Source organism: Crassostrea angulata, chromosome 3 (assembly GCF_025612915.1).
Source record: "Crassostrea angulata isolate pt1a10 chromosome 3, ASM2561291v2, whole genome shotgun sequence".
Lineage (NCBI taxonomy): Eukaryota > Metazoa > Mollusca > Bivalvia > Ostreida > Ostreidae > Magallana > Magallana angulata.
Window position 1 is genome coordinate 40,689,414 of NC_069113.1, and position 24,409 is coordinate 40,713,822.

Here is a 24,409-nt window from a genome sequence, read left to right on the forward strand (position 1 = left end):
ACAGACACACATGGGTAAAACAGTATACCCCCTCTCCTTCGGAGCGGAGGTATAATAACAATCTTGTACACTTACTGTATTTAGTCTGGTCAACAAGTGAACAATCATAGTTCGAAACTGGCTATCATTAATTTAAATTATTTAAAGATTGCAATTCATTAGTTGGCAAATGCCTGCAACAGCACGGCAGGCTTCATTTTCCTTTAAAATACACTTTGAATCCTTTTGAGAGGAACATGAGACCCATGGACTAAATCACTTACCTGAACATCAGTTCTTGGTCAGTTCTAGTATGCCTTTTTAATTTTTTTTATATAAAACTATTAAAGCAGGTGTGAGGGAGCAAACAGAAAATATGAATATACCCTATATAGGTAAAGTATGCCTGCATTATAAAGGCACAATGGACAAATCTTTTTATCCTTTTCTGGAAAGTAATTGGAAAAAACACTGAATTTTGAACAATTGACCTTTGGTCAAAATCATAACACATGCCTCTGGTCATTACCAAATAAATGAAATTGGAAATTTCTGTTTCTTAATTCAAAAGAAGAACTACTAGCTCACTGAATTAATATTAGTTTTTTCTGGAATATTAATATTATTTGATAATATGTAATTTGTTTGAATAATTTTTCAATCCAATTTGAAATTCAATTTGAAAATGAACATTTTTCACTTGGTTTTGACAATTGCTGAATGAGCAACAATCAGTTTTAAAAAAAAAAGTTAAATCCACTCAGCTGAAAAGAAACAAGAGAGTCAAAGCTGACCTTGTGGTCACCCGAGTACCATAGATCAACAGCAATGCGAAAGTGACCTTAAAAAGGAATGTTCCCTATATGGCCATATTTGTCCCCTCCTCCTCAAATAAAAAGCCTGAACCCCTGCCCCATGATCATTGAATTTCACAATTTAAGAAGAAAACATAATGGGTATAATAAGATTTAGTTTAATTACCCCCCCCCCCCCCCCCCCCCCGACTGTGAAGTACAGAAGAAAATATAAACAAAATTTTATACATTTTAAATATATATGGTCACATTAGTCCTACCTAAGGGTCTAAACCACTGACCCTTTGGTCATGAATTTCACAATTTAGGTAGAAGGCTTCAAGAACATCAAAATCACGCATACAGTTCATCTTCCCCTGATGAAAGCTAGTTGAGGAGATTTTTATTTCTAAGATTAAATACATTTTTTATGCATATTGGCCCTGCCCAAGGGCCTTAACCACTGACCTAGGGGTCTTGAATTTCACAATTTTGGTAGAGGGCTTCATGAACACTATAATCATGTATTTAGTTTTTTTCCCACTACAGTGGAAGTGGAGAAAAATATTTTCTTTTTTCCCACTACAGTGGAAGTGAAGAAAAATATTTTCTAAGATTTACTTTTTTCCAGCAATGCCCATTTTTTACCTCTTTTTGAACCCTCATCAATTTCTATTTATTAAACATGTGCTGAGCAATTTAGAGAGCAATTACCAATATTGGAGAAAAACTTTCAATTTAAAAAAAAGAAGTAAATTTTCATACAGTATTACCCTGAGATTAAAAGCGTGATCTAAAATTTGAATCATGATGCTTTAATAAGTCCATTGAGCTGTTCATATAAAGACAATTGAATTTTGAAGGACAAAAGCTTTACACAATCTCTCAAAGGAAAGGCATGCAGACACCAATAAGAAGATCGTGAAAATGTTATACCACATATAGCACAACCTTTTTTACTATATATCTAATATACAGCCTTTTTTCTATACATTTAATGTAAGGATCATTAAAGCAGTTTCAAGAATTTGAAATTGTGGTAGCATCAAATAGTTTGATCAAATGACTATATCAAATACAGGAAAAACACAGATTTTAACTCTCAAATTATTTACTACATGTATTTTTCTATCGCAAACCTTGACATTACCACAAGATATCTTAATACGACACATATAAAGATATTTAAATACTTCACATATATAGATTCTAATCACTATTAAATCTAATCATGTACAATCATAACTAACTTCGAAATTAATCAACTTCGTACCTGTAGGTAGGACTGGTGAATTTCCTTTTGATGCATCAGTTTTTCCCGACACTCTTTTTATTTCCTTACTGTTAACAATGCCAACTTCTAGGTCCTCTGGAAATTGACACATTGTTTTAGCCATTAAACTAATTGTCACATGTAAAGTAAAGACAATTAACTTCCAAATACTCATGTTGCTGCAACAAACTCCAGGAGAATTTCAAATGACTTTACAAACTGGTTTTTTTTTCAAGCTCTAAAACAAAGTTAAAAACATGCTCTCTTGAATAAAAGATACGAGACTATCATCCTGAATTCAAAAGAAAGATATGGAATTATACTAAAAAAAGTGTCAGAAGCCAATTTTCTTTGTCGATTGTTAATGAAGCAACAGTTTCATCTGGTTGTCACTGTGAGAGTCTGCTCGATCTATAAATCCACACTGTTAACACAAAGTAAAACAAGAAGTCCCTTGGAGATGAAAAAGTCATTGCATCATTGCAACATTTCATAGAGAGCAGTCACTAGTGAAAACTGCTGCACAATAACTCCATGTAACCAATGTCCCATTTATATTTCCTCTCAAATTTTGTTTTCTTGAAATAATCAATAACTGAATTATATGTCCATCAGATGGAACAGTCAGATGACCATATCTGTCCCTGTCAGATGTCAAATCATTACGAAACTTCAGCTAAACCTCAGATTGGATGAAACATGTCAAATACAAAACTTCTTAAAGCTACTGAAGTTGCTAATCTGTTACATGATCAATAGTATAGAGCCAGATTGACAATAGAAGCGTTTATCTGTCGGTCCCGCTATCTGTTGGTCTTAACAATTGACAGTAGTAGTGTACTTCACCAGAAAATCTACCAATGATCATCTGTCGCTTTAAATTATTTATGCTTTAACTATTGTCCAAACTGTGTCAATTTTCAGGAAGAGAAACTCTTCATTATTTGTTAATGAGCATATAACTTACTTTACTTCATTTAAATATTGCAATGTGTATCTGTCAAAACTGATTACAACAAATCTACAATGGATTTTTTAGTTCACTTTTTCCTCAAAACATTTTCAGGAAATGTATATCTAACATGAGGAAATGCATGTCAGAATTTCACTGATCATTTACATAGAGTTCTAGCTACCTTTTTACTACACAGTGATGTCAGGACTGACCCAGTTTTTTCAAGTTCAGCTGGCATTTCATGTTTACGATATTTACCTACAAAAGTACAAAAGAAAAGTTTTCATAAAATCTTCAAAAATATCCCATAAAATACTCCAATGGTTTATCATTTATGTATATCATGTAAAAGTCATTCAAACAGAGTATATTATTTGAATTTGGAATTATTTTATTTCTTGGAATTTAGAGAAACAGTGAAAAGTAGCCTTTAGTTAGTCACTGCTAATTAATTCATCAACTAACCCTGCGCCCAATAGGGGTTAGCAAATCTTGGATTTGCTAACCCCCTTAGTGAATCCTGAAGAATTTTTACTCAAGCACATAACAAAAGAACCTAGATCACACCATCTACAAATCTACGTTTATATAATATATTTCTGAATGAATAAATCCACTGTGTAAGAAATACATGACAAAATGTTTTAAAAAAAAATCAACATCTACAAAAATTAAATTTTTTTTATTGAATACTTTTGTAATATAGGTGATACTAAGAAATTTCAGTTTCCATATCAATAAACTAAGGGCATTTAGTCATGCCCCGTTTTACATTGACTATGTGTGAAAATCAGAGTTAGTTGATGAATTAGTAGTGACTAAGGCTACTTTTCACTGTTTCTCTAAATTCCAAGAGTTAAAATAATTCCAAATTTAAATAATACTCTTGTTTTCAACATAAAATTAAAAATTGATTTTAAAACAAATCCAATTAAAGAATAATTTTGAAAAGAAAATTTTTTTTGGCGACTCATTGGAAAAGAAATTTTTTTTGGCGGTTCATTTTGAAAAGAAAATTTTTTTGGCGATTCGTTTCATCAGAAATATCAAATGTTACCCATTCATGTATGTTTTTAAACATACAATACAGCTCACGAGTATCCCGACAAAAACACTGGCCACCATGTTCAAAAGTCCACGCTGAGCATGGAAGTGTCGGTACCTTTGATCTATTGTTCTCTGTTACGGCCTCGAAACGAGGAAAAACACGGTGCGACACGGTGCAACGCGATGCAACACGGACAGTTACACGGTGTAACACGCGGTATTTACCTGTGAAAAAAGGACGATTTAGGAATAAAACTTGTAAAGAATAAAATATTTATTGATGTACGTAAAAGAATTAAAGAAATAGAAAACTAAAATAACGAAAATTTGAAGGCACGCAATTTTTAGACATATGCAATTGTTACGGTTGATTTTTTGTTGATATTGAGAACAAAAAAAATCAATATCGCCCACATAAAGGTTTGATCAAATAAAACACTAACACTTTCTTTTCCTTTTTAAAATTGAAATATACAGTTTAATAAGTTTTTGTTTGAGTCCGTTTTTAAACGTAGTAGTAATCGTAGTAGTTCCCCAGTTTCAATAGTGCATAGAATCTTTTTACACTTATACTCTATTCAACGATAACAAATCTAACGGGTTGTTGAAAACAACCGCATTTTCTATAAATAATATAATTATACTGCTTTACATTTAGTTTGTAAGTTTTCTTTCTATTGTGATACATATGTGTGATGTACTTGTCAATGTAGTACCGCACGGTACATATTCATAGCACGTAGGATCCGTGAATCGGTACTATAGATAATTTTTATTTCATCTTCACTCAACTATAGTTTAGAAATTATTTGTGTTCTAAGAAACTATTCAGTATTGCAAAAATTATAATTGTTTGATTGTTTTATGATCATCGTAAAAGAGAGAGAGAGATATAGAGAGAGAGAGAGAGAATACCGGTATATGTTAGACTTAACTTTCAGTACATTTTGCTTGTAATTCAGTGTAATAAGTTACTTTTATATTATTTTCCATTATATTGACCCTTTTCCCAAAAAATGCGATAGAATTCATGCAGTCAGAGTCCACGTGCTACCCCTGTCAATCAAATCAGCCCGCGAGATACACCACGTGCTCCTTCCATGATAAGGAAAAAAATGTCGTTTTATTGTTTTTTAAATCCGCAAAATAGATAAATGTTAAACAATGAAGTATTAATTGTTTGCAATGTTTAGTTTCTTCATTTTTAAACTGCATGTACATGTATGAGTGTTGGAATAATGCGTTGTTAAAACTCTCTCTCTCTCTCAGAGCATATAATTGTGTGCAATCATTTTTGAATTATTAGTGTTCTATTAGTATGAATTTAATTCATTTATTTTAGACCCATGGTTTTAATAACGATTTCAACAAAATGACGAAAAGTTTGTACAGCAGACGATGTACATAATCAGATTTCACATCACACATATTAGATTGGCTATAAAGTAAATAAAGTTGTGTTTGTTCTAAATGCTTGCAAAAAGTTACCAGTATTATCTCATTCATCTATTTTATGTTTTTTTTTCATACATATGTACTCGGTAAATAATTTCTTATCGCAAATTAATACTTTGTGAAATTCCCGCATCTATAGAGTTGTCTTACGTTTAGTTGTTTGTGTACATATCTACAGACTGCAGACAATTTTTTCATTTGTTAGAGATTAAGAAAAACCATGAAACTAACAAAGTAGAAGTAAGATATATTCAGACCATACACACGACAGGTTGTGATGAGTTACCAAACAGGTGTCCGCGGAAAGGTGTGAATAACGGCATCTTGAGTACACCTGTTCAGACGTCCAAATATACACAGAGTTGGTTGTAAATTACAATGACACCTAACAAGACAGACAATAACACCTGTTGTGTATAGAACCCAAGATGAAAGACAATGATGTGTATCTGATCAGCTTCCGTACAGGTATCGCACGAGTGTGAAATCACGATGCCATTACCAGCTATACGGGAAATAAAGTTGAAAGTTATTTGATGAAATGCAGGTACATTTTTAGTACATGTACATGTACAGTGCTTTAATATAATTTAACAAGAGTTTGTTCATGTATTTATCTATATTCTATCATATAAAGGTGATTTTTTGTTGTTTATTTATTGCTTCATAAATAGCTGAAATACTAATCATTCGAGTCACCGGTAATAGGGGTTGTCATTTACTACAGCACGTCCACATGTATTTAAAAAAAAACATGATCTGAAATGTTTTCATTTCTCATTTTTTATTTGGTTTAAAGTAAGGCTGTCAATTAATTAATATAACAGAGTTTTCAGATAACAGAAAATAACTTGCAGTCGTTTATGTTCCCGACATTTTAATTGGATCGTCAGATACAACATCACTTGTGTTTAGAAAAATAAACCCGATGAATTTAATTGATTTGAGTTTTGATTATATATCAATTGATAAAGAAAATATTTTTGGTGAATTCATTTCAATTTATATAAGAACAAATGAATTAAAGGTACCCATTTACGTCGAGTTTTCAGATCACAAAAAATCAACTTCACGTTGAAAGCCCAGACAATTTTCTGGGTCCGCATAACTTAAGTGGAGATTCTTTCTTTTTTTTAATTTGAGATTGTTTCAACCATTGTTTAGCCATAATTTATCTATTTCTAAACATACGCTATTTCTATCAACGTCTCAGGTAACGATATCCACGGAGTGACACAGTGCCCACGGAGTTACACGGGCGGCCACGGTGCAACACGGTGCTTTTTCTTGAATTTTCCAATGCACATACACTGTGTCACACCGTGTACACGCTGTGACACAGACCGTTTTCCACCGTGTTTTTTACACGGTGGGTGTCGGGATACTCGTGACCTGTACTGTACATATACTTTGGTCAGAATATATGAAACTCTTATTAAACTCAATTTTTCAAAATAGAGTACTGGTAAATAACCAGAAACCAAAGTTATAAACTGAATGAAACTGGCCATCTAGAAAAGAGTTTATTAATCATCAAATTTACAAAATAAGGACAATGGATGACACATACAGTTCCCAATCACTCACCTGAGTGACTCCAGAGACCCAAAAAATGCTGAATGTTCAAGCATGTCTTCATAAAATGAAAACTACATACCTAAACAAAGAGTGTGTTAAAACTTCAAGCATCTGCAATTAACAGTTGAAATTTAGTTCACTATATACAAATATGTATCTGTAAACTCATAACAACTGAATTCGTAAAGACTGTAAAACTTTACCAGGATTTGTAAAAGAATTTGGTCAAGGTCTCTACAAAACTTCATTATATCCATGCAATATTTCGTTAAATCCAAGCTCATACTATATGAGTATCACTGTACATGATTGATCAGATAATATCACGAAAGTTTAAGGGAGCCAATTTGGAATAAAGCATGAAAAATCTATGAAATAAACAAGAAAAATTCATCTAGTTTGTTCACGAACAGATCTGTAGCAAATGCAAAACTGGCCATGAATATCAGAAGATGGGCGGAAAACAAGTCATGCATAAAGAGAGTTCACCATGCATAATACATACATGTTTACTTAGATCAGACCATTGTCAGTGAAAATATACAAATAAATATTCATCATTATGTACAGTCCCTAAAACGTTATGCTTTCCCACCTGAACAGTGAGTGAACGTAGAGTGCACTCTTAGCAAACAATGAGCGCTTATGAAAGGTGAATGGTGAGCAAATGCAATGTCCAAACAGATCACAAATGCGAGCGCAAAGTGAAGTGAAAGCACAGTGATCAATATGTGAACTCAAGATGAACGATTTATTCAGAGTGCCTCGGAAGTTATCCTTACATTGTATTTTGTCAGTAATCAAGAAAAAATAACAATAAACTACATATCATACATTTCTGTATAGTTATTAGTTTAAATTAAACATTATCTTTGTAATAACCTTCAAAATTTGACACAAACTATACTGACTGACCTCCCATAGAATTTTAGTGTACAAATTAATGAATAGTACCAGTGATGTGCTTTTAATATGTCGAATTATACTTTACAGCAACATTTTATTAATTTCTTGCTTCAACAACTGGGCATTATGAGAAAAAAATAAATCATGGAGATGTGTATATGTTGATAATAAATTTACATTAATCGAGAAGTACAGCGTCTAGTTATTTACTGTTAATTTACACCGAGTCTGTTAAAAATTTAAAAATACAGCGGATTTGTTGAAGTCAGAAAATAAACAGAGGGAAAAAAAAACAGTTTTGTTGTATTAACGGACTTGCTCAATCAAGAGTACTTTAAATTCTACAAATCAAATTCTGATATAAGTGATGTCTCTGATGTGAAATGTATTTTTACTTCTACTTTTACGCATATGTTCTTTCCTCATTTTGTTGTAACTCTCAAAGACCAATCCTTTCACTTTGGAGTTCCGAATGAAAATTAACAAGGGCACCGCTATGCGGAGCATTCCCTCGTGACATGAATTATTGTAGAAGGGAATGCATTATTTAGGAAAATACATGTAAATGTATTAGATCAGAATAAATATGAGTTCTATGGGAAATGAATTAATGGTATACTCTCTTCCCTTTGCATCAAATAGTGTCATTACTATATGCATAGCAATATCAGTGGAAGTTATACTTTCAAGCGAGATTTGCGATAACATAATAATTTAAAGAATTGACGTTTACATAGTCAGAAAATGAACAATAAAACTTTGTATCAATAAATGGTGTTTAATAAAGAAGTAAACTTTGATAAAAAAAAAAAAAACCCCAAAGACTTCTTTAAATTTAGACCATTAAGTTCCTAAGGACATATACATATATAGTTAAAGAGTCTATATTAGCAATAACTTTTGTAATAAAGTCTTGGCTACACCAGTACCTTAAGCAATTAATTTCAGTATAAAGAAGAGAAACATAAAATGAGAAATAACTTGGATAATGCAAGTCAAATCAAATCTTTTTATGACCTGCTGAAGTATCCATCAAATAAATAATTGTTCTAAATTGAAAAGAACATGGGTATGATGGTGTTAATGTTACAAATAAATGACTTTAAAATCTCTTTTGTTCTGCATGTGCTTTGGGATTTTGTTGGTCTTTCATGAATCATCTCTAATAAATACTGGTAGAAATAATGGTTTTCAGCCATTAAAATTAAAATGGTATTGCTTATGTCAATTAACACAATGGTCAGTCTTCTTTTATAAATCAAATTGAAATTAAACTGTATAATATGTACTTAAAAAAAAATAAACTCAAAAGCAATATGATCCCTGATGATGTTTCCTCATACATAGATTTAGCCCAGCTTAACTGCTCAACTGTATCTTTATCATACAAAGAGTAAATCCAAACGCAATCCAAATAAGTTGAATAGTTTACTAAAACACCAAAAAGTTATCTTGTCACATAAGATTTTGTACAATATACCTTTAAAAAAGAAGCTAGCTAGGTGATAACATTTTTCACTCCAATTTCAGATAAAGGAATTGCTCTAGAGTACTAGACAATTAGAATTAATACCTTTAAAGCATTTGCTCATCAAAAAGACACTTGTTCATGTGAGAAGTCAGAGCAAAGGAACATGCATTATTAATCATGATAAATTGTTATTGGTAAGAAAGTCACCTACTTCTCAAAACCTCACTTCAATGCCAGCTAGGTGTGTGAATCTTAGAATAAAGAAAAACAAGAGGCCAAATGGGCCACATCGCTCACCTGAGCAACACTGGCTTTATATGGGCGTTCAATAAAGAAATAAACAGCAAATTAAAAAGTTCACCAGGATATGAAGTTGGATGATCACGTGATCGAAACCTGTGAAATCCAAAGGGCTTCTCAGTGGATTTGATCACGTACCAACCAACTTCATATCCCGGTGAACTTTTTAACATTGCTGTTTATTACTTATATTTACATTTGAAAAAGACAAATCATTCAGTTGTGTTAAAAATATTTTAAGTTTACAATAATCCAAGCGACAAGCGATAAGCGTGTGATTTGATCATTGTGATGTCATCAAAACGTTCATTTAAGAAATAACAAGAGGCCCAGGGGCCACATCGCTCACCTGAGCAACAATTGCCTTAATTCTGATCAAATTAGCATTACAGTATCAAAATATCTTGACAACTGAGTACAGTAGATCTTGCTATAAAAAAATTGAAAATCTGCCAATTTTTATCCACCTCTTATTTTTTGGTAAATACCAATTGTTGTTGTACCTCTAATATTTTTCTCTATTCCTATATACCCCCCCCCCCCCCATTTCGTGGCCCCACTATTCTCTAGGGAATCATGGTTTCATCAAACTTAAATCTACCTTTAATCTCATAACCTGTGCTTTCACACTAAGTACTGAGTTTTGGACCAAAAACTTTCTCAGAATATTTTTAAAGATTTTCTCTATATATTCCTATGTAAAAATTCAAACCGCCATCACGGTCCCGCCCTACCACTAGTGATTTTGCAAACTTGAATTTACACTACCCGAGGATGCCTCTACACAAGTTTAAGCTTTTCTGGCCAAATAGTCTTTAAAAAGAAGATTTTGAAAGAATTTCTCTATATATTACTAAGTAAAATTTCATCCCCCATTGTGGCCTCACCCTACCCCTGGACTATTATTTAAACAAACTTGAATCTATATGATCTGGGATGCCTCCACTCAAATTTGGGCTTTCCTGGCCGAATACTTTTGAGAAGAAGACTTTTAAAGATTTTCTCTATATATAAAAAGGTATCCCCCATTGTGGCCCCGCCCTACCCCCAGGGACCATGATTTGAACAAACTTGAATCTACATTATCTGAGGATGGTTACATGCCAATTTGAGATTTCTTGGCCAAATAGTTATTAAAAGAAATTTTTTAAAAGATTTTTTCTATATACTCTTATGTAAAAATTGATCCCCCAATTGTGGCCCCATCCTACCCCCGGGGACTATGATTTGAAGAAACGTGAATCTACACTACCTGAGGATGCTTCCATTTTAATTTGAGCTTATCTGGCCTAATAGATTTTGAGAATAAGATTTTTAAAGATTTTCTCTATATATATTCCTATGTAAAACCTGATCCCCCAATTGTGGCCCCACCCTACCCCCGGGGATCATGATTTGAACAGACTTAAATCTACACTACCTGAGGATGCTTCCATTTTAATTTGAGCTTATCTGGCCAAATAGTTTTTGAGAAGAGGATTTTTAAAGATTTTCTCTATATATTCCTATTTAAAACATGATCCCCCTATTGTGGCCCCACCCTACCCCCGAGGACCATGATTTTAACAAACTTGAATCTACACTACCTGCGGATGCTTCCACTCAAAGTTGAGCTTTCCTGGCCTAGTAGTTTTTGAGAAGAAGATTTTTAAATATTTTCTCTATATATTCCTATATAAAACTTGATCCCCCAATTGTGGCCCCATCCTACCCCCTGGGACCATGATTTGAACAACCTTAAATCTACATTTCCTGAGCATGCTTCTAATTTGATTTGAGCTTTTCTGGTCAAATAGTTTTTGAGAAGAAGATTCTTAAAGATTTTCTCTATATATTCCTATGTAAAACTTGATCCCCCAATTGTGGCCCAACCCTACCCCCGGGGACAATGATTTGAACAATTTTGAATCTACACTTCCTGAGGATGCTTCCATTTAAATTTGACCTTTTTTGGCCTAATAGTTTTTTAGAAGAAGATTTTTAAAGATTTTCTCCATATATTCCTATATACAACTTGATCCCCCAATTGTGGCCCCACCCTACCCCCAGGAACCATGATTTGAACAAACTTAAATCTACACTACCTGAGGATGCTCCCATTTTAATTTGAGCTTTTCTGGCCTGATAGTTTTTGAGAAGAAGATTTTTAAAGATTTTCTCTATATATTCCTATGTAAAACTTGATCCCCCTCTTGTGGCCCCTCCCTACCCCCGGGGACCATGATTTGAACAAACATGAATCTACACTACCTGAGGATGCCTCCACACAAGTTTAAGCTTTTCCCGCTGAAAAGTTTTTGAGAAGAAGATTTTTTAAAAATACCACAAATTTTTAATAATTCTCAATTATCTCCCCTTTAAAAAGGGCGTGGCACTTCATTTGAACAAACTTGAATCCCCTTCACCTAGTGGTGCTTTGTGCCAAATTTGGTTGAAATCTGTCCAGTGGTTCTTGAGAAGAAGATGAAAATGTGAAAAGTTAACGACAACAACGACAACGACGACAACGACAGACAACGGACAAATTGTGATCAGAAAAGCTCACTTGAGCCTTTGGCTCAGGTGAGCTAAAAAGCAATTTAAAAAGTTCACCGGGATATGAAGTAGGTTGGTCACGTGATCAAATCCTGTGAAGCCCGTAGGGTTTCTCGGAAGATTTGATCACGTACCAACCAACTTCATATCCCAGTGAACTTTTTAACATTACTGTTTATTACTTACATTTGCGTTTGAAAAAAGACAAATCGTTCAGAACTGTTAAAATTACCGAAATTTTAAGTTTACAATAATCCAAGCGAAAAGCGCGTGCTATGATCATTGCGACGTCATGAAAAAGTTCATACAGAATTGAACGTTTTCGCTATTCTATAGGTTCATATAAGGAAACTTATTTACAAATGTAAATATACAGAATTGAATGTTTTCGCTTTTCTAAAGGTTCATATAAGGAAAAATATTTGCAATTGTAAATATAGGATATTGTGAAATGTGGCCCATAGGTAGACTAACCAAAAATGAATATCAGAATCTTATACTTATTTTTGCACATACTTAATCTTTGACATATTTACCTTTATGGAATACTATTTTTACCGAAAATAAGATCATATGCAATATAAATAACTAAATTTTCAGTTGTTCACGGTTAACTTCAAGTTCCCTTTATTATAGCCCCCCCCCCCCCCCCCTAGCTGCAATAATGTAGCCCTCTCCCGAATTTTTTTTTTTTTTTTTTTTTTTATGGGAGAGGGCTACAACTCCATAGGATCTCCGTAATGGTGCAAGTGCGGGAGTCATTCACTCCCGCAACGATTTCGTGTCAAATCGTTTATAAATGACAATAACATTTGCATTTCTTACCTGAACTCAAACGTTGTAGATGTCTATGGCATAAATTAATCCAAAAATATCAAGTATAGTCCATATATCGGTTATTTTTCGTGTATGTCAACAACGAAAGTTGAATTTGTCCGCCATGTTTACCGACCTTGACCAGTTTTATTTTTGGACAGCCAATGAGAATTCAGGAGCGGATCTTGAACTGAATATAGGAATTCCCCTATTTTAAACATAATTAACGCGGTAAATATGAATTTTCCATTATATACCATTTCCTTAAATGATGTTTTAGTGATATAACAGGTAAGATCGATTATTTACACTGACATTCACGTTATCAAGCCCATCAAAACTCCAAGCGTACATCCCATAAAATCACGCGAGAACTGTCATGGCTGCTGAAAAAGACGACTGGTAAACATGCTGATGTGTTTTATCTGGTTTTGGTTTATATACGGTTAAATTGTTCAACCTGAATTAAACTAGAGGTACTGTGAGCAAGCTCACAATTGATACCCCCCGCTAAGATAAAAATCATAACGCGTGTATTTTTGCTATTATAGAAAATATTGGATGAATCTATTTCACTGTCCATTTTCTATAAATAACAACTGCTTTATTTTTGAAAACTGTTAATTTTTAGCTTCTAATATTTCCATTAATACAAAACATGACACAGACAGAATTTAGCTTTTTTGAAACAATGACCTTGAACTTTCTCAATTGACCTTGGGTCAAGGTCATGACACACCCTTAGGTCATAAGCAATATTTGTGTGAAGTAAGAACTTCCAATGTTTCTCCATAAGAAAGATATGGACCGGACACGAATTTTGCTTTTTTTCTGCCAGTGACCTTAACCTTGCCCAAATGACCTTGGGTCAAGGTCATGACACACTCTTAGGTCATAAGCAATCTTTGTGTGAAGTAAGAAGTTCCAATGTTTCCCCATTAGAAAGATATGGACCGGACACGAATTTTGCTTTTTTTCTGCCAGTGACCTTGACCTTGCCCGAATGACCTTGGGTCAAGGTCATGACACACCCTTAGGTCATAAGCAATCTTTGTGTGAAGTAAGAACTTCCAATGTTTCCCCATAAGAAAGGTATGGACCGGACATGAATTTTGCACTTTTTCTGCCAGTGACCTTGACCTTGCCCGAATGACCTTGGGTCAAGGTCATGACACACCCTTAGGTCATAAGCAATCTGTGTGTGAAGTAAGAACTTCCAATGTTTCCCCATAAGAAAGATATGGACCGGACACGAATTTTGCACTTTTTCTGCCAGTGACCTTGACCTTGCCTGAATGACCTTGGGTCAAGGTCATGACACACCCTTAGGTCATAAGCAATCTTTGTGTGAAGTAAGAACTTCCAATATTTCCCCATAAGAAAGATATGGACCGGACACGATTGCACAGACAGACGGACAGACAGACAGACAGACAGACAGACAGACGGACAGACGGACGGACGGACAAGGTGATTCCTATATACCCCCCCAAACTTTGTTTGCGGGGGGTATAAAAATCATTTTATCTAAAGGAAGTCAAATATAAAATCGATCTTTTCAGACCGAAGTCAGCCACATTAAAAAATTAATTTTGCACCATTACGGAGATCCTGTGGAATTGTAGCCCTCTCCAGTAAACATCAGATATAAAAAATCGGAGAGGGCTACATTATTGCAGCTACCCCCCCCCCCCCCCCCCCATCACTTTATAAAACGATTAAAATACATGAGAGCATAAAGGTACATTTTCTCCCTCCACTTCTCACTATTCTCTGTCCTGAGGTTTTTCTTCCATCACTTTTCGCTTGATATTTCAATAATATTAAATTATACCTTTGTGCTCAAACTATTTTCATCCACTTATATGAAAAATGTCCAGATTATCTGTTTTGAAACGCCCCCTCTACCGCTTTAGGTTTCAATACACATCCCAAAATAAAAAGTCTACGGGGGTTTTGCATTGCATCAGCCATTAATAAGCCTGGATGATAACTTTGAAAAATTGCGCTAGGTGTCCCGAGTACTTCCGAATGGAGAAAGATGTAAACATTCCCCATTATAAATCTCTGTAAAAAATTTGTTCACGTCCCTGTAAACTTTTACGAGAGAAAAGGGATAATTTGTCAATGACAATATCCTCAATATTTTCCATTTCATCATCAGGTATGTGTATTTTTATTAAATATCATCAACAAGTGATGGAAGCAATAACTTGGGACAGACTATAATTGTTATTGTATTTTATTTTAAAAAATCCTATATGTGAAAGAAGAGAAGTGTACCTCAATGCACCAGAACGAATGCGCTCAATTCCTCAAATCAAAAACATTGAAAAATTTAATAGGCCTTCTCCATTATAAATGATTGTTGTTTACCAGGCATGAATTCATTTCGTATGATGTTTCATATCCTTACTCACTTGACTGATGAATAAACTTAACTGAAAAATGTTGTCACTTATGTTAAAGAGTTATAATTCAAATTTATGTATTGGCAGGCATGTCGCTCTATTGTACCAAGGCCCACCCATTATTTTCATTTTTTTGCTGAAAAAACAACAAATGTCTACAAACAAAGATGATTTTTCGTTGCAATAATTTTTTAAGAACACCGATTAAGCTTTTATCCTCATAATAATAATGTGTTAGGACTATGGACACTGTTTAAAAGACGTCATTTTTATTTACTTGTGTTCGAAAAACTATCAAATATTTGTGAAGATTTTATGCAATTCATCGTTGAAGAAGGGGCACCAGAAATTAGTTACAGCATATCTTTTCTTTAGCAAGACATTTCTATTGATCAACCAAAATTTCAGAGTCAATCGTAGAATTAGAAGAAAGATACGTAGCTTGGTTCGAGTCATGTTTTTGTTCACGAGTTTATTACATTCAACTTTAAAATTAAACTTGGTATTTCCTATTCAGCATAGCTGCATTTAAAATATAAACGAACTAAAGCATAACCTCAGCTTTGTGTACAAACATAGAGCAGCATTGTGCACAAAGCTCTGTATCTTGCTTATAACTCGAAGCTTGACTCTCAGGTTAGTAAATAGAAATTTATAAGCAATTAAAACAAAGAGAAAAATGCACTAAAACAAAGATAAAACACAATTTATTTTTCATCATATATATACTTATATATTTCTAGCCGCAAGAATAATCTCCGTTTAGATTGAAATTGTTGAGTATCTTAATAAAACATGGTGCATTAATCAACCATTACATAGAGATCATACCGAATTACATGTACCGACACAATGAATAGTATTCTATAATATGTTGTTAGTGCATCAGATTTTGCGCAGGTACATGTAAACAATCAGCTTTCTGATTAACCTGTCTACATGTAAAAATTTTAAATTCGAAAATAAAGACGGTTCCTCTCAAGTTAAACTAAACATGCTATACGAAAATCAAAGCAAGCTAAAACCACCGTCACAAATGAAAATGTCAACACATTGGAATATTCAACCTCAATTTACTTCACATAAATGGCACAAATATATTTTGGAAGTTTCAAATATTCGCTTCGCACGTAAACTGTTGCACAGAAACCAAATTCATCTCCGTTCAACTTCAAGATGGCTGCTTCTAACATAAACTGGTTTTCGATATATGAAATATCAAGCCTGAAGTTAAACTGATTGACCCCTATTCTCTCTGTCTTATAATCATTTTCGTGAATAACTCAAATTTGAAACAGAATTAGCCCTTAATTTTTGCAATTTATATTTTCCTTCCCATAAGGATTATTTATGCTAAACTACATTGAATTTGACTTAGTAGTTCTTGAGAAGAAGATTTTTCAAAATGCACCCCCCTTTTTCTACAGTTTCAAGGTTTTCTCTGCTTTGAATAAAGATCGGTCTTTCATTTCTGCAATTTATATTTGCCTTCCCAGAAGGATGCTTTAGGCCAAATTTGGTTGAAATTGGTCAAGCGCTTTTAGAGGAGAAGTTCAAAATGTAAAAAGTTTACAGACGGACGGATGGATGGACAGACAGACAACAACGGACAAAATGTGATCAGAATAGCTCACTTGATCTTTCAGCTCAGGTGAGCTAACAAGAGATGTTTGTTAAACACTTATGCCCCTCTCTTTTTGAAACATCAGAGAAGAAAATGAATGTAAACTGCAAATAATTGAAACATCTGCAAATAAAATGAATGAAAACAGCAAATAACTGGAATTTTTCTATTGCTCGATCATACCCAATATCGAACTGGACCTTCATATTATCATGATTAAGCTGTATATCAAATTTCATTTCAATATGTTCATCCTCTGCGAAGAAAATGAGCAGAAACTGCAAATAATTGGAATTTTTCTATGTCCAAGGGGCATAACTATGTCGAAAATTGCTCGATCGTACCCAATATTAATCTTGACCTAGATATTATCATGATATAGCTGTATACTAATTTCATTTAGTTTGATCCATGAAATCAAATGTTCAATGATGCAAGAAATCTTAATCAATGTATTGATAGTATTTATAGGACAAAATGTCCCTAAAGTTACTTTTAAAACTATTTCTTCATACCACAATTTATACAATATCAAAACAATAATTGCTTAGAAATTTCAAGAAAACCATTGTGACAATTAATCGCTTTAATTCCAGGCATTATTTAATTCATGTACTTCAATGCAAGCATGTGGCATCAGGGGGGACCAGGGAGGGCTTTGCCCCAAACTTTTTCTCGCAGCAAACAATTTTTAAAATTTGTATATAAACATAAGTAATCACAGATTACAAAGCTCACCGAGATGAGGCATCACCTTTATGAGACATCACCTTTATGAGACCACCTTTATCATATTATATGAAAATCAAAAGTTAATGATTTTGGATATTCATGAATACAGGTTTGACACAATATCGTATATCATAATTATGTTAAAAAATTGTATGATAATGTTCATTTCATACAAAATTATAAGATACAATGTTTATCAATACAATAATATACAACAGGCCAATAGGCCTTAACAGTCACCTGAGTAGCAAATAACCCATACACAAACTTGTCGAGGAGTCTCATATATGCATTTAATTGGGTTTCATTCTGGAGTAGAAAAATTATAAGATACAATGTTTGGTGGAGTTAGGACCAGCAGTAACATAGAAATTGCTATCAAAGGGCACCTCTACCAAAAACTTTAACCTGCTCCAAATCTGAAATTCGTGGCCCAGATTCAGCATCCGAGTCTTTCAAGTCCATAAGTAGGTCCAGATACATCATCCATGCAAGTTTGGTGAAGATAGGACAAGTAATAAATTAGAAACAGGACCTGCAACAAAAACATTAACCAGGTCCAGACGCTGACGCCAAGTGTATAGCATAAGCTCCCCCTGACTTCGTCTCGGTGAGCTAAAAAAGTAAATTAAGATGGAGTTGCTCCCCCTCCCCTACACTTTTTGGGGAGCATGTAAAAAACTGAATTGAAAGAAGGGAAATTAACTGTGATATTGATGTGATACACAATGCTCCCCCCCCCCCCCTCCCTCCCCCAATCCATTAATTAGGATATTCATGATTTCTTTTCTTGCTTGTTAAGATTTTTTTGGGATGAGTTTGCCCCCCCCCCCCCTTTCAAAAACGATGCATGAGCACATCAAGTAGTCATGGGGAGGATATCATCCATAACTATAAATGAATTCTCTCTAAACTTACATGTACAGTCCCACCTGCTGTTACGGCCATTTTTAATCAGCAGCCACTCGCCATGTTCAACCCCCCCTCCCATTAAGTTTTTTAGTATATTTTAACTCATTTAAGCGGCCACCTGTCTAACGCGGCCAGCAGCCAGTGTTTTTAGGTCCCACCTGTTTTGTGTTTTTTATATATCTATTTATATTCTCAATTCATTACAAAGTTATTAAATGGTTAGTCTTGCGCTTAACAGCTTAACCTGTACCGCAATTTGCAGAATATATACGCACTTTTTTCCTAGAAAAATTTGGCACATTTTTTTAACAGGTAAAACATTGGCTATCATAGTTCAGTACATATCCTTTGTACGGAAATGCTACTTCTGTTTGTTTACCGCATTTGAACAACTGAAAATTATTGTTTGGGCGTAATTAGCAGAAAGGTTTTTACTCTAAATCCGTTGACAGATAAATTGAATTAAAACTGCTATTTAAAAATAATATAAACTGTTTATTCAGCAACCTGAGCTGTGCATTCACTATCTCTGTGTACTCCGCCATTACAGTAACTGTTGTTATTAACAGATGTGTGCAATAGAGTCAAAATAAATATACTTGGTGCTTTTTCTTCATGAATTTGAAACCTTGAATTAGTGGCCACCTGTCTTAAGCAGCCAGTTTATCATTGTCCCACAAGTGGCCTCTTAAAACAGGTGCGACTTTATATTATCATGAATTGGTAAAATGGATATGATGTGTCATATATTGGATTTATAAAGAAGGAAGCAGTAATGTTCATTCTAATGATTAAGTAAACTGCTGAGAAGGATAATCATAAGATATAGGCTTGAGCATGCTGCAGTGTACTACATAATGTATAAGCAAATTGCTGAGAAGGATGATCTTAAGATATAGGCTTGAACGTGCTGCAGTGGACTACAGTCCATATAGCATTATGTGTGTGATCAATCACAGGCCATGCGGCCATCTGTAATGCATTCTCATAATGAAGCCAACATCAAAATGAAATTGAATCGGAATAATGATTTTGAAGCATACTACATGTACTCATATTTCCCTATAATCAAAAATCAGAAAATATAAAATGAACATGTATACTGCAAAGTAATCCCAAACACCATTTAAAACAACTTAAAATTGACAGAGTTCCATATCATTTTATCCCAAATACTTCCAGTGCATACCGTTCACATCCTTAATTTCATACTGAAATGCATAGATCAATTAACAGAAATCCTTTAACAAGGTACACTGTTATGATTGTGACCAAATTGGACAATATATACTGTTAAAATTGTTTTCGCAAAATCCCGATAGCTTAGCAACATAAAACCCTACCTATCTGATAAAACAGACATAATGATGGTGTTCAAACAACTAAATATTGACGTTCATACCACATGCTGACATTTAGAAAGACAATTTATACTACTGAACATATTTACAGAGACGGAAAAACATGCATTCGGCATAGTTAATCTTTTAAAGTTTCCTGTTCTGCATGCAATAATTGATACCACAGGTGCTAATTACAATCATCCAATACCATAATTGTTTCAGAAATAATCAATTTTTTTCTCTAAACATATCAGAATGGAAGCATTCATCTCGATATCAATATAAGAATGATTAGATTTCATCAATGTATCATTAATACTTTTTTTATAAAGAATGGCAATGTGGTGCAACATCTGGAGAAATACATGGGCTGTAAAGCTAGCCTATAAAATACGCTATCAAGATTTGCAAGCTAAGATTTAATGGCAAAAAAAGGAAGTATGAGAGCTGTAAAACTAACCTAAAAATATGCAGTCAAAATTTGCAAGTTAAGATTTAATGGCAAAAGAGGTGAAGTATACGGGCTGTAAAGCTAACCTGAAAAATATGCTGTCAAAATTTGCAAGCTAAGATATAATGGCAAAAGAGGTAAAAATACTGTATCACGATTTTCTTCTTGAAGCATTCATTTGACAGCCTTGACAAAGAATGCTTCCAAAGTACAATTACTCCCTAATTAGCACTGATGTGACTGTAGACACTTATTTCACCATTACATGCATTATCATGTGAAACAAACTCTTCTTACAATCCTTTTCAGTCTAAATTTACATCCTAGATAATGGTGACTCTGGAAAATTCCAGCAATTTTTAAGTAACCATTATATTCTCAATAAAATAACAGTAACTAAGTAACTTGTGCTGCGAGGCTCGGGATTATTTTTTTCTTTGACCTTTTAGAGGTCAAACGTTTCATATCCTTGAAATCTCCTCATAAGTTTATAATAGCATTGATATTCATGCAAGTACATTTCTCAAAAGCTCTCTATAAATCTAATGTTTTTATTTTTTTTAAAGCAAGACTAGTATATTACTATAAAATTATCACATTATTCAAACAGCCAGGCTGGTTGAATTTATATGGAGGAATCCAGAATTACTTATGATACTTTGATCCTAAACCTTTCATGTCAAATATATGTCCTGTATGACAAATACAAAGCAGTAGAACTAAAGGCAGTGATTCATTGCAATTCAAAAGTGTATAATGGTTGTAGCTCAAGTTGCATGTCCTTATGATGCTCGTAGTGTAAACAGAGTGGCCCAGTGCATGTATTGTGTTTGGCAAGTAACAAAAAGGATGTTTATTCATGTTTCATTAATCATTAAGTCATATTGTTTGTTGGACAAGAAACAGTATCTGTATTAACTTGTCTCAGTACAATGATTGGTATCAGCTTACACAGGGAGTCAGCCAGTGCTATCCAGTGGAGGTGTCTAATTCTCAGTTAATCTGCTTAGCACCACAGAAACTACAAATTCGCAGTGGCTCTCTGAGTCTAAATGCTGTGGGTTAAATTATATAGAATGAAATATCTAAACATGGCTTCGATTTTATTGACCATATTTCATTGAAAACAAAGTATTATACACTAGCTATTATGATTCGATGCAGCCAAGACTAAAGATGACAAAAAGACAAGGCAGGCATTAAAAATTCAGCTTGAAATAGAACACCACTGTCAGCTAAATAATAAATCTTTAAATTATCAATAACAACAGCTTCTTTAGTCTGCACAAAACAATGTAAAAAAAAAAAAGTCTGAAATTGCCATATGCTACAGACAAGATTAATGAAATCTACAAAGGACTCCTTGGTACATGTAATTGTAAAAGACAACTCCCCCCATGGTCACAACTAATTGGACCTCTCCATGCCTGAATAATCCATAAAAATATGGTAGACTATTTATGTAAACTGTTCTGCTAAGATCATGGAGGAATCGACACCCGAAATCCAAAAGTAAATTGCAGCATAAATCATCAGAGCCCATCCCAATTAGAGCTAAAATTGAGTAGATAATAACACAAACCGTTCCTTTCATTTGAACGTCGGCCACTTTGCAAAACTACACTTACAATAATTCTTCTACGAAAAGTTGCATGTTTTTCAATTACTACAACGCAAATATTTTTGAAATATGGTATTAAAAAGTTGGTGACTGATTTAATTGACTTAATGATTGCATGATTTAAAACAGTTAATCTTTGTGCGTTTCATGTAGAATATTTCTTATTTTTCTAAAATCTTTTAGCTATGGTTTAATTAATATCTTTCTTCTCAAACAAAATATTTTTTCCCCTCCAAATTGTCAAGCATTAATTCATGTGTCTATTCACATTTCAGTGTGCTCCCCCACCACCAACCCACCCAAACAACTGTCATGCATACGACTAAGCCACTGCAATAGTACATCATACTCTGTCCTAAGATATCCTTGTTTCACATTTTGCTATATTACTTGATACTTATAAATACACATGTAGCTCAGAGTTAACAAAAATGTTCATTCAAAAGTATGGTAAAGGACTACCGGTATATATGGTATGGGTCTTTGTACAAATATATATATATATGTGATGTTTAAACTTCATGTTCATTTTGATCAAGTGCCCACAATTTAGAAATACGGCATTGTAAAGACAAATTACAACCTTTTCCCGCTTTTTTGCATTTTGGCATAAAAAAGCTTGTTTTCAACGCATGCTTGAACCAACAAAATATTTTAATCAGAGATGTATCTAGCAAAGTCTATTAAGTGACAAAAAGTTTGTCCTGGTTCAAGCATGCGCTATATATTTCCCATTCGTAAAAAGATAAGAAAAATGTCAATTTTCGACTAATTTTGATTGAATTATAGAAAAAGCGTCACTTCTGACGTCATATACTGCAAGTGAGTGCAAATAAATCAAACAAATATGTAAAAGATATATTTTATATCAACTCTTCTAAATTATAACATAACATTTTATTGTACCCGAAAGACTTTAAAAAATGGTGAATTATGGGGGCCAAATTAAACTCTTTTCATATATAGTTCTTTCCAAAATTTCTCCCTTAAAACGCCCCCTCTTACTCATCAGGTTTCAATACACAACTAAAAAATGTGATCTCTTGGGGATTTTGAATTGCGAAAGACCCAATCTGATTAAAATCAGATCTTTGTACAATCCGAAATTCTGATAGCTGCTGAACAAAGTGTGTCGACATCAGAATTTGTCGGAGCGGATCAAAGATCTGATTTTAATCAGATTGCGAAAGGCCTGGATGATAATGTTAAAAAATTCTGCAAGGTATTTAGATGACTTCCAAATGGAGAAAAGACGTTAACATTTCCAATTGTATAACTCCATAAGAAATTTGCTTTTGTTCCTGTGAATTTTTCCAATTAAAAAATGATGATGTGTGAATGAAATTATCTTGGATGTATTCCCCTTTAATATCTATTTCACTTTCACAGTATGTGTATTTTTATTAAAAATTGTCCAAATGTGTTACATAAATATCTTGGGACACACCATAGTGAAAGAAAGCATTGTGCAGAAATTGAGTTCATGCTTTGAAAATAAAATGCACATTTTTTGTTTCACTATTTAATTGTTTTAAATTAAATGGAAAAATTGCAATAGAGCAAACATTATGCACGTTTCAAAGTTGGAACCTTTTTATCAACAGCTGAAAATGCTTTTTCTTCTCCTGCTATCAATAATGTTAAGCATCATTCCCCTAGAATAAATTTTATGTAATGTTTTTCACCCTACAGTTTAGGAATTCTTTCAAATTTGTTGTCTGGTAATGCTACTGTAACTTTAATTACAATGTATACTGGCTGCCTTTAGATGCTGGTCTTAGGTGGCAGGGGACAGTTTTTTTTATACAATTCATTGTAGCCAAGGGATGCATGTCTTCGGAACTCTGTAACTAGAATTTCCTCAGTTCCCATTCAGCACAAATACCTTTAATTCACTCTATATAAGGCCAATCACCAATTTCTGAAGAAAATTACTAATCAAAACCCGTAAAATTCTTTACATATTGGTTTTTATGAGATTTTGACCCTTTCCTATTTTGCTAATTTTTCATGATTTTTCAGCTTTTTAGACCTCCCCCAGCTAATTCCCTGCAGAGGGTTGACCTTCCTTACAGCGTGCATGTTGCACTATCACATGTCAGAAACTTACCGGTGTATAGTTTACAATGTCCCATCCACCTACTTTTCGTGTTATTTTACCTCCCGTCTGTAACTTGCAATTTCACTGTGTAAAGTCAGCACAACA

General features: G+C 33.6%; 1 protein-coding gene across 3 annotated transcripts in view; it reads right to left on the reverse strand.

The window, feature by feature from the left end:
* LOC128177624 (leukocyte tyrosine kinase receptor-like) overlaps positions 1 to 24,409 on the reverse strand; it is a 201,830-nt gene that overhangs the window by 176,421 nt on the left and 1,000 nt on the right. For 2 of the 3 annotated variants that reach the window (XM_052844423.1, XM_052844422.1), the window contains exon 1: positions 2,047 to 3,158. The exons of the other annotated variant lie outside the window; for it this stretch is intronic. In XM_052844423.1, coding sequence (XP_052700383.1) covers positions 2,047 to 2,221 — 175 coding nt within the window. In that variant the 5' untranslated portion in view covers positions 2,222 to 3,158. Of the gene's footprint in view, positions 1 to 2,046; positions 3,159 to 24,409 lie in introns of those variants that run through there. 3 annotated transcript variants of the gene reach the window in all.